Here is a 20,171-nt window from a genome sequence, read left to right as displayed (position 1 = left end):
TCGCAAGTGGTCCCCCGACACGCAGTGGTACTGCGGTGGCATGGCATTTGGGGTCATTTCGAAGGGGAGGGAGTAGCCCCTCGGACGATTTGCAGCACCCACCTGTCCGAAGTGACTGTGCACCAGTGGAAGAGGTGATGGCGAACCCTGCCCCCCACGGGCGTCACATGGGCCTGAAAACTCGGACTAGGAAGGTTTTGAGGCAGATGCTGCGGGAGCGGGTGCGGACTGGCCTCGCCGTTGTCCCCGACCGCCTCCCCGGTGGTTTCCACGGCCGCCACCGCGCTGAAGATTCTGTTGAGGCGGCGTGTGGCTGGTGGCACGTGTGGGGGTGCCCCTTCCTTGGCCACGAAAGGAGCCAAAGGCACCCGTTTGCTGGCACGGGGCAGAGAAACCCAAGGACTTGGCCGTAGCCCTGGAGTCCTTAAAACGCTCAAGCGCGTAGTCTGCCTGGTCGCCAAATAGGCGACGGCCATCAAACGGCATGTCCAGTAGAGTAGCCTGGACATCAGCCGAAAAATTGTCGCACCTCAACCAGGCGTGGCGTTGAACTGCCACTGTCGTAGCCATCGCTCTGCCCAGTGTATCGGTGGTATCCAGTCCGCACCGGATAGAGTACCGTGCCGCATCTCGACCCTCCACCAGGGCTTGGGCGAGTTTAGCCCTGACCTCCTCAGGGCATTGTGGCAGCACGTCCGCAACCGTGTCCCACAGGGTGTGGGTGCAGCGGCCCAAGAGGCATGCGGTATTGACTGACCGCAGTCCCAAACTGAGGGACGAGAACACTTTCTTGCCAAACTGTTCAAACCTCTTGGATTTCCTGTCGGGAGGAGCCGACGGGAACGCGGTCTGGGAGTTGGAGGCCTGGATAACCAAACTCTTGGGGTGGGGTGGGTCGACAGAAAGCTAGGGTCACCCGGAGCTGGGCGGTAGTGTCTGGCCACGTTCCTGTCCACAGGCTGTCCTGAGGCGGGCTTGGACCAAGTGCCCAGCAGAACGTCACTTAAGGCCTCATTGAACGGCAGCAGAGGCTCGACCGAGCTTGACTGCGGTTTGAGGAGCTCGGTTAGGAGATTAGTCCTCACGGCCGCTGAGGGGAGCGTAAGGTTTAAGGCCTTAGTCGCCCGCATCAACACTACGCTATAGGCTGCCCCCTCCTCCGTAGCCACGGTAGGAGGGGAGAAAAAAACAGTGTCTGGAGAGAGGTCCAGGCCACTGGCTTCCCCAAGCTCCACTGTCCAGTCCGCTTGGTCCTGACACTCCTGTGTCAGAGGGTCCTCAGAGCCCTCCCAATCCTCTTCGTCACCCATTTCCTGGTAGCCAGGATCAACAATCGGGGCCCGTTCGTTAAAGTGGAATGTACCTATTGCCGTCTCATACGGCTCCCAACGGAACCGTGTCGACGGCTGAACAGGAGCGACAGAAGGACTGGGGCCGGCGTCGACCGAATTTGGCGCCGGTGGGGACACCCTCGGGGATGGCGCCGGCGAGGTCGTAAGGTCGACCGGCGTCGACCCGTATCCGGATCCGGTCGGGGCCTGCGGTGCCGGGACCGAAGTCGCCGACGGCGTCGGGGTCGAAGCCGCCGACGGCTTCAGGGCCGAAGCCGCCGACGGCGTCAGTGCCAGAGCACTCGACCTGCTAGGCCCTGGAGCCAGGCCCACTGGGCCCGAAGGCGCCGTGGGGCCCGGCGGAGAAGAGAGCGACCTCATGGCCATGAGGAACTGCTCGATCTCCTCCCGCGTCGCATCGTGCTCAGGGACCCGTCGGTATGGGGCAGGATGCGACGCATGCGACTTCGGCGGAGCCGCGTGGGTAGTGCCACCCAAAACCCCGGCCGCGTCGGGCGAGCTTCGGGGGCGGTCAGAGGAGCGATGACGCCGCTCCGACCTCTCATGCCTCTTACCTGAGGAGGAACCAGAAGATCGATGCCGACTTCCGGAGCTTCGAGGGATCCGCGACCGGTCCCTCGACCTCCTGTGGGACCGGGACCTCGAATGGCACGGGGCCGACTGCAGGAGCTCGAGCCGCTTGCGGGACCGCTCCCGCCTAGCCTTCGACGTCAGGGCTCGACAGTCGGAACAGGAACGGTCGTCGTGGTCGAGGTCTAGGCATTGCAGACACCGGCGATGGGGGTCGGTATTCGACATCAGTCGACTACACTTCGAGCAGAGTTTGAACCCGGGCATCGCTACTGGCACCTGAAGAGTCGAGAACGACTTGAAGAGGATCAAAAATGATCAAAAAGTTTTAGACAAAAAGTGACTAAGGGGTAGAGCTTCTCCGGATCTGCGCTAGCTGGCGCAGAAAAAAGAAGAACTGAAGTCAGCGCGCAGGGGCGGCATCTAAGTACTCCGACGACGTCATTCCGGCGCAGACGACGCAGACGGCGGACGCGGAGCCAGAGGCAACGCCTAACGACGCGCAGGGGTATTGCTACGCAAAAATTTCCGGATCCAGTCTGACGCCTGGGGATATTCTAAGGTAAGGAATCTAATACTAACTACTGTTTCTTACAGTTATATCGTTACCGAAGGTAAGTAACTTGTTCTTCAGACCTCAACACTCATTGCCAGCCCGAGTTTTTATGCAACTCATAGGCATGATGGCCTCGTGCATATTCATAGTCCCTCATGCCAGGTTACACATGCGTCCGTTCCAAGAGTGCCTAGCAAGGCAGTGGAACCAGGCTGTTTCTTTCAGATCTTTTGGATTAACATTTGCATTCCGTTTAATCGTGCTGCGTTCGGATATGCCTTTGCTGCTAGTGTATCTATTGTTGCTCCCAGGTACTGTGGGACGTGGGAGGGTTGCAGGGCGACTTCGGATAGTTCCGCAAGAAGCCTAGGCTGTGCAGGAGATGAATGGTCTTTGACATGTGGCGGGCACATTGCTGGGCTGATGGCGCTTGTATTAGCCAATCATCCAGATATGAATACACATGAATGTGTTTTCTCCTGAGATGTGCCGCCACTGTAGCTAGGCATTTGGTGAACACCCGTGGAGCGGTGTTACACCAAATGGTAGGACTTTGAACTGGTAGTGCTGTCCTTGAATAGTAAACCTTAGATACTTTCTGTGAGCAGGGTGCATTGGTATATGAAAGTATGCGTCTTTGAGGTCTAGAGTTGCTAGGAAGTCTCCCTGGCGAAGCAGTGGTAAGACTTGTTGGAAAGTGAGAATATGAAAATGCTCTGATAAAATGTACAGGTTGAGGGGCCTGAGGTCCAATATTGGTCTGAGAGACCCGTCCTTTTTTGGAATGAGGAGGTATAGTGAGTATACTCCCGTTCCTTGGTGTTTGAGTGGGACTGGTTCTATGGCCCCCTTTTGTAGCATACTGATAACCTCTTCCTGCAGTAATGTTATATGTTCTTGTGACATTGGACGGTGCACGGGTGGTATGTTGGGTAGTGTTGACGTGAGTTCTAGGCAATAGCCATGTTGGATAATTTGCCGGACCGAGTAAACTCGACGGGAAATAATGCTCCCTAGTGCGAGTCTAGTCTAGTCTAGACTCGCACTAGGGAGCATTATTTCCCATCGAGTTTACTCTATCTCCTTTTTAACTTGGAGTAAGGGACCGCTAGAATAAACCTGATCCTGGTACCCTTTACCCCAATTTTAACCTCTAATAAACGTCTACACAGTACTGGCCCCTCACCCGCACTTCACCAATACGGCAGTTGGAAAACGATCTCCGCAAATAGCCCCTCTTTGAGGTGTTGCCCGTTGGGTATTGCACCGCCGACCCAACGAGGAGCATTGCCGATGATGAAGCATGACACCTGCAAGGGTGTGTGAGGCCATTATATCCAACAAATTGGATACCCAAGCGTTTTATCACTACACACGGGTGTCACCAACACCAAACGTCCACCTGGAATAGGAACAGCCGGGTACCTTTTGTATCTCATTGCAATTGGGGCTTACACCTAGCTGGACCTTCCACTCTCCCTGAGAGTGGTAAACCGGCCACACACTGTCTGCCTTCTTTGATGACATATGTATCTTTAAAGTCTGAGGTTTCATTGGCAATGCTGAAACCTGTGTTCTATTCCACTCGCCTCCATCATCAGACAGCATGGGCTCAGCATAGTATCCTACTCCGACGACCCCCAGCTCATCCGCTTTCTCATGAAGAACCCTAGAAGCACCAGACTCAGCTTCCAAGAAGGAATGAAAGATGTTGCAGCCTGGATGAGCAACAGCTGCCTAAAACTGAACTCTGAGAAGACAGAGGTCCTCGTCCTCAGATCCTCCCCCACTACGTGGGACAGCTCCTGGTGGCCCCCTGCCATCGGAAACCCTCCCACCCAGACGGACCACGCCCAGAACCTCTGCATCATTCTAGACTCCTTCCTCGCCTTGACCCGCCAGATCAACGCCTTCGCCTCCACCTATTTGAACTCCCTCCGCATCCTCTGCAAGACTTTCAAGTGGATCCCCCCCAAATGCAGAAAGACCGTCACCCATGCACTCATAACCTGCAGATTGCCCTACAGCAATGCACTCTACGCTCTATGGTTTGAAGCTACACAAGCTGCAAACCATACAGAACACCGCAACCAGACTCTTCCTCGGAACCCCACGACACAAGCACATGACCCAGCACCTACGAGACCCACACTGGCTCCCCATCGAGAAGAGAGTGACCTTCAAGTTACTTACCCACGCCTACAAATCTCTCCACAACATTAGACCCAAATACCTCAACGAAAGTCTCCTTCCACGTACCCAAGAGGAACCTCCGCTCCGCCGACCTCGCCCTGGCAGAGACCCCACGCATCCGCAGAACCAGAGCAGGCAGAAGAGCCTTCTCCTACTTCACAGCTCCACCACTCACTCTGGACACCTGCAGAAAGTGCCTCAAGACCTGGCTCTTCAACTGATCCGGAGCTGCACCCCACCCCACCCCACCCCACGGCACCTTGAGACCCTCACGGGTGAGTAGCGCGCTTTATAAACCCCGATTGATTGACTGATTGAAAATGCAAGCTTTTTTTAATTTTTAGATTTTGCAGCTTAGAAACAGTTCAAGCTTGGCTGTCTTATAGAGAACCATAGCATTACACAAGCATTAGTATTCCCACGGGTCATTTTGCCTGGACAACACTAAAGGGGGCATAGGAAGAGAACACATTTGGTAACAATTATAAATTGCCTGCTTCGAGGTGCGTGCAAAGACTCAGGTAGTGCTATACAAAAATAGTTTGTTGCCACTGAAATCTTCATTTAAGAATCTTTGGCTTCTTTCTCTTGTGGAACCAGGCAGAAACAAATAACTTGTATTCTTCTCTGGACAGTTCATGATCCCTCACCGCTAAAGTGTTTTGAAACCTCATGGAGAAAAAAAAATCAGTGGCTGTAACTTCTTTTTTGTGAGCTTCAGGTCAACTTCATACTGGCTCCTCCTACTGTCACAAACCTTGAACAATACAAACAAGATGCTAAAACAAGCCCAGCCACTACATAAAATGTTGTATATTAAGTTAATCTAGAGATGCTGCGAAATAATTAGTTTATGGGGCATAGGGAACAGATGGAGGACAAAGTGTGTGGTTAGATAAGTGAACACAGTAGCCCTAATATCATGCCTTTGTGGTCTTAAAAGCAGTTTGTGGTGTGGACTGCACCTGTTCTGATGCAGTTCTACAGAGAATCTGAACTGTCACATAAGCAAGACAGAAAAGGTCCACAAATGTATGCAAGGAAAGTGAAAGGAATGACAAGTTTCGCAAAGCTTGAATTTATTATAAAATATCATTAGGCTTAAGTGGAAGTGCACATTTTAATGTCCAGATACAAAATCCCACATTTAGATGGCGAAACAGCACAAAATATGCAACTTGCTAATTATTTTACAAAGCATCCTAATATATTCAAACAACCCAATGGTTAGAGGGCAGAAAATACCTTTCAGGCCCATGAATGTCAAAAACAGACATCACAAAAATCCCTTATATTAATGTAAACAAAATAACTTTCTTCCAAAGTTGTGATAACACACAATTTCAGTCATCTCTTTCTGGAGTGTCACTCCTTGCAGGACTTCCCGATGGTGAACGACTAAAAGAAATAAAGAAATACATTAATAAGAGGTACAACATCTACAAATATTCCAGCGTTGTGCCCTTTTGAGTCTACAAATTATCCATAAAAAGGTAGAAACTTAAGTACAAAAGGCCTCAGCTATTAACATCATATGACTAGTTCCCTAGGATAAGTTACTTACCTGTAATCCCAGTTCTCTTCCAGGGGTATACTCATCAAAGTCAAAAGCACTGAACAGTCACGCCCATGTGCGGGGACCCCGGAGCAATAGCCAAAAATATGCATATATCTACATATATATATATATATATACATAAAAACCCATATATATAGATAATATGCATATACATATGCATCCTGAAAACATTACTCTGCTCCAAAACTGCCCTCATTGCATGTAATTATTTTACATTTTATTATTATTATTATTAGGGTTTTGTAGAGCGCTTAGTAACCCGGAAGCATCCCAGCGCTAAGATCCGGACAGCACAAGAGGGGGGAAGGCAGGGACAAAAGAAGGGGGGAAATTAGAATCAGAGGAAGAGGTGCGATTTCAGTAATTTCCTAAACCGGAGGTGGTCTTGTTCGGTCCTAAGTTTGCGGGGGAGGGAGTTCCAGAGGATAGCTGTGTTCACGGAGAAGCGACGTCCGCCTGTGCGCGCCTTTTTCACTCTGTGAACTGTGATGAGATGTTCGTGGTCAGAGAGGAGGGTTCTAGCAGCCTTGTAAGGCCTGATAAAGTTTTTAAGAATGGGGGGCCTTTATCCTGTAGGGTTTTATGAGCCAAACAAAGAGCTTTGAATTTCACTCGTTCTCTTACAGGAAGCCAGTGGAGGAGCTTCAGAGCTGGTTTGGCAGAGGATCTAGCCGAGGTGTTGGTGAGAAGCCGGGCTGCGGCGTTCTGGATCCTTTGTAATTTGTTGAAGGTGGCTTCGGGTGCTCCCAGATAGATGGCATTGCTGTAATCCAGCCTAGATAGGATGAGGCCCTGGAGGAGCAATTTACGGGAGATGGGAGGCAGAAAGGGAAGGATTTTCCTAACTGATCTGAGGAGCCCGAAACAGATCCCAGCGGTTTTCTTGGCCTGGGTTTTGAAGGACAGGTCACTCTCAAGCCAGATTCCCAGACTCTTGATCTCGGTTTTGGGTGAGGGGGGTTCACCCAAGCAGGGGGGCCAGATATTGGGGGGAAGGGAAAGCCCATTTTGCCCAAGGATCAAGATTTCCGTCTTGGACCCGTTGAGTTTCAACGCGGAGTTGTTCATCCACCCATGGATTTCGGAGAGGCAGCTGTGGAGGTTCGCTGGTTCTTGGTTGGGGTGGGATAGGGACACTACTAACTGGGTGTCATCCGCGTAGCTGATGATTTTCACACCAAACGGGGTGACCACCTCCTCCAATGGGGACATGTAGACATTAAATAATGTCGGGCTTAGTGAAGAGCCCTGCGGCACTCCACATTGGAGGGGGACTGTCGGGGAGCGGATGTCGTTCTCCCAGACCTGGAAGGAGCGGTGGTTAAGGAATGATGCGAGCCACGCAAGGGCAGTGCCCTCCACGCCGCTGTGTCAGAGTCGCTGGATAAGAACCTGGTGGTTGACAGTGTCGAAGGCCGCACTGAGGTCCAGGAGGATCACTGCCACTGATCCTCCTGCGTCCAGAATGCATCTGGCCTCCTCCACTGCCGCCAGGAGGGCGGTGTCCGTGCCCTGACCCGGGCGGAATCCAGTCTGCGAGCTTTTGAGCAGGTTGTTAGACTCCAGATACTGGGAGAGCTTTTTGTTTACTCATTTTTCGGCGACTTTACTAACAGCGGGGAGGAGGGAGATTGGCCTGTAATTGGCCATATCTAAGGGGTCCAGGAGAGGTTTTTTTAGGAGGGCCTTGACAACGGCCGCTTTCCAGCTGGGGGGGACCTTACCCTGAAGTAGAGATAGGTTGATGAGGTCAGTGAGAGGGGGGTGATAGTGGGAGCCACTTTTTTGAGAATTCGGATGGGCACCGGGTCACTGGGGGAGCCACTTTTGATCGATGCAAGCGTGGTCGAGACCTCTTTGTTGGTTACATGGCCGAAGGTGTTAAGGTGGATGGTGGCTGGGACAGGTTTGAAGCATCCCGCGTCGATAGAGCAGTGGCCGGCAGGGGGTAGGGTGGCGAGAATTTTCTGGATTTTCTCGTCAAAGTATTTTGCTAATTTTTGGCATTTGTCCTCAGGGGAGTTGGGATTTGGGATATTCCCTGGAGTTGGCTCTGGTACTTTGAGAAGTTCTTTTAGGATGATGAAGGTTTCCCTGGCAGAACATGAGGATTTTTTTATTCTTTCGTCAAAGAATAGGCTTTTGGTGTTACGAACCGCGAGTTTATACTTTTTTAAGGAGGCACGGAAGGCATCTTTTTTGACTGAGGATTTGTCTTTCCTCCATGAGCGCTCTGTCTTTTTGCACTCCTTCCGTAGTAGGTTTAACTCTGGGGTGTACCAGGGGGCCGGGTTTACTCTTTTGGCTCGTTTCACGGTGCTGGTTTTGGGAAGGCGGTCGTCCAGAGAGTGGGTGAGCCAAGAGTTAAACTGCATATCGGCAGTGGCTGGGTCGGGAGCTGGTGGGGGGAGAGATCCCATGAGCGAGGAGGTCCATCCTTCCGGCGAGAGTTTGTGCCAACATTTCTCGGTGACTCGGATCTTGGGTGTTTGAGGTTGCGGGAGAAAGAGGTGCCAATCTATGGGAATCAAAAAGTGGTCGGTCCATGGAAGAGGGAGGGGAGTGCTGGTTTTGAGGTTGTGAATGTTTGTCAAGATGGGGTCCAGCAGATGTCCTTTGTCGTGAGTGGGCTCTAGATTCACTAGTCGTATGCCAAAGGAGGTGAGGTCGAGGAGAAGTTCGAAGGCAGTTGCATCCTTAGAGTCTAATAGATGGAGATTAAGGTCTCCCAGGATTAGAAAGTTGGGAGTTGTAGTTGCCATAAGGGAGACAGAATCGACGAGGGCGCTAGCGAACTTGGCTGAGGCTCCAGGAGGTCGGTAAATTAGTAGTCCAGAGAGGGAGGTTGTAGGTGAAATCTGAAGGGCAAAGTGACAGCTTTCGCAATCCTCGATGTTGCCATTGTTAATTCTGCAGGACAGATGCTCTTTGTGTATTATAGCCAGGCCACCTCCTCTGCCGAGGGGTCTGTTCTGAAAGCGGATTTGGTACCCAGGTGGTAGAGCATTAACTATATCGGAGTCGGAGTGGGGGTTAAGCCAAGTTTCCGTTAGGAATAGGATGTCAATGGCGAGTTCTTTGAATGAGAAGGTTTATCTCGTGGGAGTGTTTGGGGAGGGACCTACAGTTCAAGAATCCGAACTGAAGACCGTGGCCTTCTGCATCGGTAGGGGCTGGGTTGCAGAGGTTGCAGTTAGTGAACGGTTTTTCACCTGTGTAAGTGTAATGGCAGTTAGTATTTTTCGATGGGTTGAGGGCAAGGAGCCTGGCTTGTGTATAGGTAAGGCGACTGATGGGAGATTTGGGCATAGTGACCGGGCCTGGGGCCGGCCGGGCCCAGACGGGCTTGCCTTAAGCGCGCCCGCTGCGCGTACGTGGAAAGCACATGTTATTATGGGGGTGTTCGGGGCGTGGCCTCGTAAAAGTGGGCGTGGCCTGAGGTCAGGCTCGCTGATGGCGGCAAATGAGGAATAACTGTCCCGCGGCAGCGTTTACCTCGGCTGCGCGTGGGTCAGGGAAATGGAAACAAGGCCCCAGAATAAAGGTAGGAGTGGGCTGGTTAAAAGTATTAAACGTCACAACAATTTTAAAAAAGCGGCTTTTGCAAGACAAACAAAGCTCCTGGCTGTGCCTCAGGAGTGTCTAGATCTGGGCGCGAGCTCGTAGTCAGCTCTGTTATGTAGGCGTGAGGGGGGAGGGGGGGGGGAGGGGCCTCGTACAAGTGGGCGAGGCCTGAGGTCAGGCTCGCTGATGGCGGCAAATGCTGAATACCTGTCCCGCAGCAGCGTTTACCTCGGCTGCGCATTTGAAAAAATAAAGACATACAAGTCATAATATACATATGATATATATAAAGAAAACTGCCCTGAGTTTGCTTTGAAACACACAACCTTTATTTTCAAAGGTAAAAAGGCAAGATCATAGAGGCAGATTAGCCTAGACAGGCTGCACAGAAAACAATTGGAAAATTGGTGCTGTGTCTTTAAGAAAGCCAGGAACCCCCAGGCTCCCATCATGCACCACAGGTGACAGTTTGGTGAGTTCTTTTGGATGGCGTATAACAGTGTAATCACAGTATGGGTAACAGGTACATATATATATATAGACATGATATTCGTCCGGGGAGGCGGGAGGGTTGCTTATGACATTGATGAGTATACCCCTGGAAGAGAACTAGGATTACAGGTAAGTAACTTTTCCTTCTCTTCCAGGGGATACTCATCAATAGTCATAAGCTCTGAATAGAGTAGCAAGCCCATCCCCATACCCTGCAGACGAATAGCAGCATATCAAAACATTTTACCAACATATATTACCCAAACAAATTTCTCAAGGATGCTTGACCGAACTGATCATCCGCTTGAGTATCAGAATCAAGGCAGTAATGGCGTGCGAAAGTATGAACCGAACGTCATGTGGCTGCTTTACAAATTTCTTGAATAGGTACATTCACAAGCATTGCTATAGTAGCAGCTTTGCCTCTTGTCGAATGAGCCCTCTGCTTGCCCGGGAGCTGCTTATGTGCCAGTTGATAAGATAACATGATACATGACACTATCCGTCCAGAAATAGATCTTTTAGAGGCAGGGAAACCAGTGTTTAACGAACCATAATTCACAAACAGTTGGTCAGACTTTCGTACTTTTTATTTTATCAAGATAGAATTTTAACACTCTTTTCAGGTCTAGAGGGTGCAGAGCTCTCTCAGCAGGAGTGACAGGGTTTGCAAAGAAAGTAGGAAGAGTAACTGACTGGTTGATGTGAAAATCCGAGACCACCTTAGGAAGGAACCTCGGGTGAGTACGTAACACCACTCTGTTCGCGTGAAAAACAAGATAAAGCTCTGTAGAGCATAAGGCTTGTATCTCGCTTACCCTGCGAGCAGATGTGATTGCCACGAGAAAAGCAGTCTTCCACAAAATATGTTGAAGGGAAGCTTTGTGAATGGGTTTGAATGGGGGACCCATTAGTTTAGAGAGGACTATATCCAGCTCCCAGGGATGATATAGAGTTCTAACGAAAGGATAGACCTTCTTGAGACCCTCCAGGAAATCTTTAACAACTGGCATCTGAAAGAACGAAGCCTGAGTGGGAGACATTCTATATGCTGTTATCGCTGCCAGGTGAACCTTTAAGGAGGAGTATTGCAAGCATGCTTTGGCCAAATACAGTAAGTATGGTAACCTGTTCCTGACCTCGAACAGGGTCATGACCTTCAGCACTACACCACATGTAAAAACGCTTCCACTTAAAAGCGTAAGACTTCCTCGTAGAAGGTCTCCTAGCCTCCTTCAAGATCTGCATGCAGTCTTGAGAGAGGCAAAAATGTCCATATTGGATGAACTCAGGAGCCATGCTGCTAACCTTAGGGACGGCAGGTTGGGGTGGAACACCTTGCCGCCCGCCTTGGTCAGCAGATCCGGATGACATGGCAACCTCCTGTTTGGTACCTTGGACAGGTGAAGAAGGTCCGGGTACTACCACTGGCGAGGCAACTCTGGAGCAACCAGGATCATCTCTGTCTTGGACTTGTACAGTTTCCTGATCACCATGGGAATGAGGGGAATCGGTGGAAAAGCGTAGGGTAATGTTTTTGGCCAGTCTATCAACAAAGCATTCCCCTTGGAACCTGGCTGCGGGTACCTGGAAGCGAAGACTCAGCATTTTGGGTTTTTGCCGTCCGCGAACAGATCGATGTCTGGTGTTCCCCAGTTATGGAAGATTTCTTGCACCACTTCTTGTTTTAGCACCCAGTCGCGGGCTTCTGCAAAATGCCTCCTTTGGCCGTCCGCTTGGACATTGAGGATGCCTGGTAAGTGAATTGCAGAGATTTTCATGTCTCGTGCCAGAAGCCACTTCCAAATCGCCTGTGCTTCCAGCGACAGGGGTCTGAACCTGGTGCCCCCCTGCTTGTTCAGGTGGTACATCGTTGTTGCATTGTCCGTCTGAAGAAGCAGAGCAGTCGATTTGATGGAAGGAAAAAACGCTTTCAGAGCTAGATGTACCGCTCTGACTTTCAGCATGTTTATGTGGTATAGTTACTCTTTCTCTGACCACATTCCTTCGATCTGTAGTGGTCCCATATGAGCACCCCATCCCTGAAAGGACGCATCCGTCACCAGAGTCTGATTCGGCATTTCCTCTTGAAAGGGGACTCCTACGTTGAGATGAATCAGTCGCATCTACCATTTGATGGAGAACCGGACACAGAGGTAGAATTAAAGTGTCCTCCCAACCATTAGAGATTTGGGACCACTGATCCTCCAGAGTCTGCTGTAGAGGTCTCATGTGAAGTCTGGCGTTTGGAACTAGAAAAATGCACAAGGCCATCGAACCCAGTAGAGATGAGATCTGCCTGGCCGTGGTATCTTTAGGAGAGTTTGACACTTGTGGAGAATAGATGATAGTCTCTCCTCCGAAGGATATGCTCTTGCGTTGACTGTGTCTAAAGTTGTGCCTAGGTAGTGCATCCTGTGTGTTGGATTGAGGATGGATTTTTAAAATTTACGTGTAGAACGAGCCGATGTAGTTGTTGAATGCAGTACGCGAGGTGCTGCTGCAGAGGAGTTAGCGATGCACTCTTGAGAAGCCAGTCGTCCAGGTAAGGGTAGACAAAGATTTGCTTTTTCCTCAAGAAAGCAGCTACTACTGCCATGCACTCTGAGAATGTGCGAGGAGCCTACTTCAGACCGAAGGGCAGGACAGTGAACTGGAAGTGGTCTGATTGGATGCAAAACCTTAGAAACTTCCAATGCTTTTGAGAGATTGGTATGTGGAAATAGGCATCTTGAAGATCTATGGACCACATCCAGTCCCCTTGATGTAGATGCGGCATTATTTGATGGAATGGCAGCATTCTGAACCTCTCTCTCAGAATGTAAATTGATACTTGTATAGCGCACTACTCACCCGCAAGGGTCTCAAGGCGCTTGTACGAATACCGCTGTGGAACCCATCCTGGCTTTCCCTGTCAGGCGTCCACTCCTGGGCACCCCCAAGGTTGAGGCCAGGCATCCTTAGCGTTGTGGGGGCCGTTGTGGAGATTAAGCAAGCTATTGCCCAGAGTTGCAGAGTAGGACTCAATGATTGGAATAGGCACCGAGGCGAGAATGATCAGGTCCGCGGAATTTTTGAGCCCAAGACCCGCCGAGGCGGGGAATCGAACGCTGGTCCCGGGCCAGACCTCTGCATCAGGGTCTGCCGCTCTAACCATTGACCCACACTTCTCTTGTTGAGATGTCTGAGATCTAGTATAGGCCTGAACTTCTTGTTTGGACCTTTCTTTGGGACCAAAAAATATTGAGAGTAGATCCCCTGCCGACGTTAATGCCATGGGACCACCTTGATGGCTTCCTTTAGGAGTAGCACGGACACCTCTTCTCTCAGAAGATTTATGCGATGGATGACAGTCTTTTGAAGAGGAATAGAAAGTGGAGGGGACTTGAACCTGCTGGTATACCCATTCCTTACAATGTTCAGCACCCACTTGTCTAGTGTGATCTTGGTCCACTCTTCCAGGTAGAAACTGACACTTCCCCCCACCGGAGTGGGTAACGGAGTTAGGGGAAGCAAGCACTGCTTTTGCTGTTGCTTCGCAGCAAGCGTGTACTGTCTGGAGTTCCCTCCTCTTCCTCTAACAGGACGACACTGGTAGGATTGTGATCTTCCTTGATTTTGCTGGAAGGACTACTGAGGGGTTTGAACCCTCTGTTGGTATTGTCACCGATAGTAAGGGCGGTAGTGTCGCTTGAAGTCCTTCCTATTCTCGAGCCCAACCGCCTTCACCGTATCCAGTTCGGTCTTCATCCTGGACATTTCGTCATTGGCACAAGAGCCGAAGAGTGATGTGCCATTAAAGGGGAGATTGAGAATGGAACCGTCAATCTCAGCCAGGCAGAGCAACAGGCACAAAGCCCATGAGCATAACCATGGAGAGCGAGATTAGAGGCATCAGCCTCTGCACTGATAATTTGATTGGCTACCAAGTCACCTTCATGCAGGATTTCCAGGAAATCTTGCTTGTCTTCTTTTGGGAGCTTCTCAGTGAAGCGTAAAAGAGAGTCCCACAAAGAACGGTCATGCCAATTCAGCAAGGCCGAGGCGTGGGCTACCTTCATGTAAGAGGCTGAGGTCGTGCACATTCTCTTGCCGACAGAATCCATGGCCTTACTGTCTCTATCTGGGGGTACCGCAGACGATTCTGCCCCTGTCTTCCGTGCCGCTGAAACAATAACAGAGTCCGGTGGAGGGTCAGCCCTCAGAAAAAAGGGGTCGTTCTCAGGAGCCTTATATTTCTCAGTGATGCGAGATGGGGCCACCCCCACCGATGCTGGAGTAAGGAATTTTGGCAGAGGAGGCTCCAGCAATCCAGGCACTAGAGGAAGCAATGGTCTTGAGGAAGACATTTGGTGCAGTGTTTCAAAGATGACTGATGTCTTGGTGGTAGAGACAGGCATTTCAATGTGAAGTTTCGCAGCCCCTCTGCAGAGAACCTCATTGAGGGTCAGATTATCATCAATGGGTGATATTCTACTGGGAGGAGAGGAAGAAAGAGTAGGAGAATAGTCCGCTTTGGATTCTGACAACCATGAAGAAGATCTAGGGCTCCACCTTCTAGGAGAGCGGTGTCAAGATCTGGATGCCCGACTCCTAGGAGAGCGTGATGACCGCCTTCTTACAGATGGGGACCTTTGTGGAGTGGCATGCTCGTGTCTTTCAGAAGAGTGTACGGCCTGAATTACAGGCGATCTGGATCTTGAACGAGGCAGATTAATTCTGCGGATCTTCCACTCTTGTATGTCCCCTAGCCATCTCGGTGGGATATTAGTTGGCGGGCTGGAGACGGTACTGGTGAGGGTTCAGGAGTAACTTGCACTATCTGAAGTCCTGGGGAGAAAGAAGCACTCCTTGACGTCACCACCTGGGCGTCCCGCGTCGAATGGTCTAGGTCTCTTTGCAGGCAGAGATCCATGATCTGAGTGTGATCTCGATGTCGACCTTCTCGAGGTTGACCTACATTGCAACCTTCTAGACACGGGGTGTTTTTCGAGATCTCGACAGCAATCCCCTCGACGGCGACCTCCTCGACGTCGACCTCCTCGGTGATGGATGTGCCGACGTCATGCGTCTCGACATCGAATGCCTGTGTCTGTCCGGCGTCGAAGCCCTTGGTGTTCGGCTTGATGTTAATGCAATTGGACCTATCGACGTCGGCGCGGTCCCTCTCGGCAGTGGGCTTCGAAGTTGATGTGTCGACGTCGAGCCCCGGACTCTTTACGTCGTAGGCGAGCCAGACTTGGACCGCCTACGCTTTGTTGTCGACTTCATCTTATGGGTCTTCTCACCTTGTCTCAGCAGAGAAGGATGTCTCGACGGCGAAGGACGTCTCAACGTCTATTTCTACGCCGACTCGGAGCACAACGGTATTTTGGATGTCGATATGTCCCTCAACGGGGTATGAGACCGATGTCTCCTTTCCTCAGATTTTTCTTTGCGCTCCATCCATCTTTGAGAGGGGGGCTTCCTGGAGGGATGTTCTCACCCACTTGCTGTTTCTTTTCCTCTCTATTGCATGAAGTGCAGCTTAATCTTCTCCCTTTCTCTAAGGGTTATTTTTGAAAACTTGATGCAGTGGTAACACTGGTCTGGCTTGTGAGATAAAGGTAAACAAGCAATACAGACCAAGTGAGGGTCTGATTTAGCCATCTTTTTTCCACAGGCCGGGCACTTATTAAATAAGGCCGGCATTTTGACAGGAAAAAATAGCCAAAAGTCAGAAACAATAGTAGTATTAGTAAGCTAAGAACTAGAGACGTCGAGTGAAACCAGAAAAAAGTGATAAAACATCACTAACTGGCAAGCTCAATGCTCCAGGGTCCCCACAGAAGGAGCCGGAAAAAAGAACTGACCTAACTGTCACCTGTGGTGCATGATGGGAGCCTGGGGGTTCCTGAAGGTCTTAAAGGCACGGCGCCAATTTTACAATCATTTTCTATGCAGCCTGTCTAGGCTAATCTGCCTCTATGATCTTGCCTTTTTACATTTGAAAATAAAGGTTGTGTGTTTCAAAGCAAACTCAGGGCAGTTTTCTTTATATATATCATATGTATATTATGACTTGTATGTCTTTATTTTTTCAAATGTAAAAGATTTACATGCAATGATGTCAGTTTTGGAGCCTAGTAATATGTTTTCAGGCTGCCTATGTATATGTATATGCATATTATCTATATAAATGGGTATTTATGTATGTGTATATATATATATATATATATATATATATATATATATATGTGTGTATATATATTTATATTTATATATATATATATACATATATATATATACATATATATATGTATATATATATATATATATATATATATATATATATATATATATATATATATATATATATATATATATATATATATATATATTCGAACACTTTTCCACTCCCAATCCGGGCTGAAAGATGGCAAGCACACAGGTATAAGTTTCTAAGTTGTTTTATTACAAACCCCTCACCCCTAACAGACGCGTTACGTTAAAAAGCTTTGTCAGTGTCAGTTTGTGTGCACATAGTGACGCCATTTAAAGCCACAATATGTTGTACATTCATCAACATAGAAAATGGTGCTCAGTGCCTAGATTGCATTCGCAGCGGCCATCTTATAGTGTGTTACTACTAATACAATTCATGTGGTTAATAAGGCGTGTTTCAAATAAAGTGCTCTAGTGCTAACCATTTAAAAACATGTGACAACAGACTGAGAATTTTCACAGTAAATACTGGCTTTGAACAAAACAAGGGATAACTAGCAAAAACATAATGCATAGTACTAGTATATATCTGATAGATTATTCCCATTTCTTTTCTCCCATAATATGATTTAGTACATTACTTATCCCTTTCTCTTTTCCTGATGCTTTTGTGGCCCTGAATGGGCTTATCCCTTTTGTTTTTGAGTTAGTTTTGTAGCCCTGAATGGGCCTAATCCTTCATCAGTCTCTGTGGTTACAGGCTGTCATTCACTTTCAAGAGTTCATTTCTGAGTGTTCAGGGTGTCTTTCCTCTTATTTGAATTCCTCTCTCAGTAGCCTATCAGTCGGGTTCTTTTATGATCAAAAGGTTCAAAATTTACAAATGGACCCACATTTCTTCATCATTATTGAGCCCCCATGGTGCTATGGTTTTGAGATCAATTATATATTACGTAAATGCTTCACCCTGTCCCCCCTCTTTCTGAGCGGTCCACTTGATCAATGCAGTAAAATCTCAACAGATCCCTGTTGCTTTGATGTAATTCTGCAAAGTGGCGTGCCACTGGATAAGATTTATCATTTTTTGCTATGGCACGCATATGTTCTAGAATTCTTAACTTTGTGGGATTGATGGTACTCCCTATATAGCGTTTTCCGCAGGGACATTCTAGGCAATAAATAGTGTACTCTGAGTTACAGTTCAACAGCTTTTTGATCTCCCTTTTTGGTTTATTTTCATTAGTTCTTAGTGGGTAGTCTAAAACCTTTTTGCTACCTTTACCGACCTTGCACCGCAGACATGGGAAGAACCCTTTGGCTTTAGAGAGTTTAGTTGACTGAGGTTTGGAGGAGAAGTGGCTGTGGACGAGGTGGTCTGCCAGAGATTGACTACGTCGGTAAGTAATCAACGGTCTTTCTGGAAGAACTCTTTTAAGCACATGATCAGTGGTCAGGATGTGCCAATTCTTCTTAAAGATTTGCACTATTTTTCCTGCTTTTATACTGAAATTGGTGATCATTCTTGTTGGTTCTTCCAACTTCAGTATTGGTTTGATTACTAAAAGATCTCTTCTATTTATTTTGGAGGCTTTTTCTTCAGCTTGTTTTATATAAGCTGAAGAATAGATAGATAGATAGATAGATAGATAGATAGATAGATAGATAGATAGATAGATAGATAGATAGATAGATAGATAGATAGATCCATATTTTTGGCTATTGCTCTGGGGTCCCCGCATGTGGGCGGGACTATTCAGTGCTTATGACTATTGATCCGCTGGAAGAGAATTTGGGTTCCGGGACCCCTGGAAGTCCGCAAAGCCTCCTCAGGGGGTCCGCAAATTCCTAGAAAATTAAATAGTATTAACAGAATAATAAACCTTAAATAAGCTTCTTCCACACACCCATTGAAAATACTTGATGTTCTATGCTTAACCTGGAGAAGTCAAAACGGTGAGAACCACTGTCCTACTTGAGGGGAGGGGGGGGGGATATTCCAGCAACCTTAAATGTACTTCATCTGCACAATACACCCATCGAAAATACTTGATGTTCTATGCTTGATTCTATTAAGTGCATAAAACCTGGCAGCAAGCTAAAACTACATGCAAAGAACAGTAGGAAAGCTAATACAACTGAGGAGTGCACTTGGGAATAAATTACTTTTTTCCCAGATTGATATATTCTGTGTACCAAACTACATAGTAGAACATATCTTAACCATAGAAAATGCGACCTTAAAAAAATAGCTGTGTATTCATAGGCCTAGAATTGTATATTCATAGGTCTTTCCTTCGAATTGTGAACGGGAGGTACTCTCAAAGAAAGTACTGGAATGCTTGTTCTACAGCATTTCAAAATCTATGTACTTAACTGGTAGAAGCCTGGTTAAAATGGCTGCCCAACTTAAACGGCACTACCACTCTACACCATATTCACCTTCTGTCACCTCAGTTATTATTGAACTCAATAATGGAGGTTATATTAAATATGTCGTGGAATTAAGGGATATAGGGTAGTTCATGTGCATGAAGGACAGGAGTTATTATGCTAGCTGTAAATATAGTGCATTTCAAGGATTCACAGCTTATTAAAATATTAATGGTCTTCATTTGGGAATTGTCTGCCAAACATAACATTTTCTAATCCCTACACAAATGAACTGTTTCATTGACTCCTAGATTTCAGACTCTTTTCTTTGCCATGCAGACATCCCTTGCCACCATTTTAGTTCCAGAGAACAAGAATACTAGTCGCTTATAGCTTTATAGGGTGGCATGCAGATGTGACAAAGCTGTACAGCCTGCCCTCCTATGGTTCTAGACAACCATGAGCATGTTCCCTTTCCCAAATATGCGTAACAATTTTGAAAGCCAACTTCACGTTTTTTTACTTTAAATAACCTCCATAGTGGCAAATTGTTTCCACTTCACAACGTGCTAGGATGTTACACTTCAATTAGAACAGCCATGAACTCAAAAGGCACCCTAACTAAGACCTCATGTGTCAGATGGGTAGCTCATGAACCTGGATGTAGCGGTTTTCCCTGTTGAGCTAAACGTCATGTAGGAGTTGCTTCTGTGGAATACATTGTTTGCATTAAGCATGCTTTACTCTAGTGTTTGAAATCCATTTGATATTTTTCCTAGTCATGCTCCTGTCCTGAATCCTCAATAAGAATATCAAAGCTAGCTGGTCATCTTGCTGATGCAATGATTTCCCAAAACTTCGCTCCTCCTTTCAAATTCTGTTTTTATTGGGTTCAAACTTCTTTTGGAAGTAAATCCATGTTTTGACATCGATGGGGTTCCGACGCTCTTTTTTCGCAGTTGGGATGTCTTTGTTATTGCAGCAAAACTAGCAGTGAAGGCATTTTAACTTCAATGTGAAACGTTGGGGTAAACTGCTCATGCAGTTCTAAAATTTCCGCATGTACATAGGTTGTGGTTTTAGGAGAAAGTTTACATTTCACAGATGTCACTTCATTAAATGCCTTGCATGGTACAGTTCTTCCTATGAGTTTTTTCACGGAGGTTATAGTTTCGGTTTATGCCCGGTGGACGGTTTAACACTACTTCTTCCTCTACCTTTTAACCTCTCTTGAGTGCAAATCCTATTATCGCTCTTGTATGATGTTAAACCTGTTTCTCATTGGACACTT

General features: G+C 47.9%; 1 protein-coding gene across 3 annotated transcripts in view; it reads right to left on the bottom strand.

The window, feature by feature from the left end:
- Nucleotides 1–5,728: 5,728 nt before the first annotated feature.
- Nucleotides 5,729–20,171, bottom strand: part of LOC147708497 (serine/arginine-rich splicing factor 7-like) — a 352,259-nt gene continuing 337,816 nt past the window's right edge. For all 3 annotated transcript variants that reach the window (XM_086925352.1, XM_086925354.1, XM_086925353.1), the window contains one exon: nucleotides 5,729–6,069. In XM_086925352.1, coding sequence (XP_086781478.1) covers nucleotides 6,015–6,069 — 55 coding nt within the window. In that variant the 3' untranslated portion in view covers nucleotides 5,729–6,014. The remainder of the gene's footprint in view (nucleotides 6,070–20,171) is intronic.

Source organism: Lissotriton vulgaris, chromosome 6 (genome assembly GCF_964263255.1).
Source record: "Lissotriton vulgaris chromosome 6, aLisVul1.2, whole genome shotgun sequence".
NCBI lineage: Eukaryota > Metazoa > Chordata > Amphibia > Caudata > Salamandridae > Lissotriton > Lissotriton vulgaris.
This window is presented reverse-complemented; position numbering and strand designations above follow the sequence as displayed.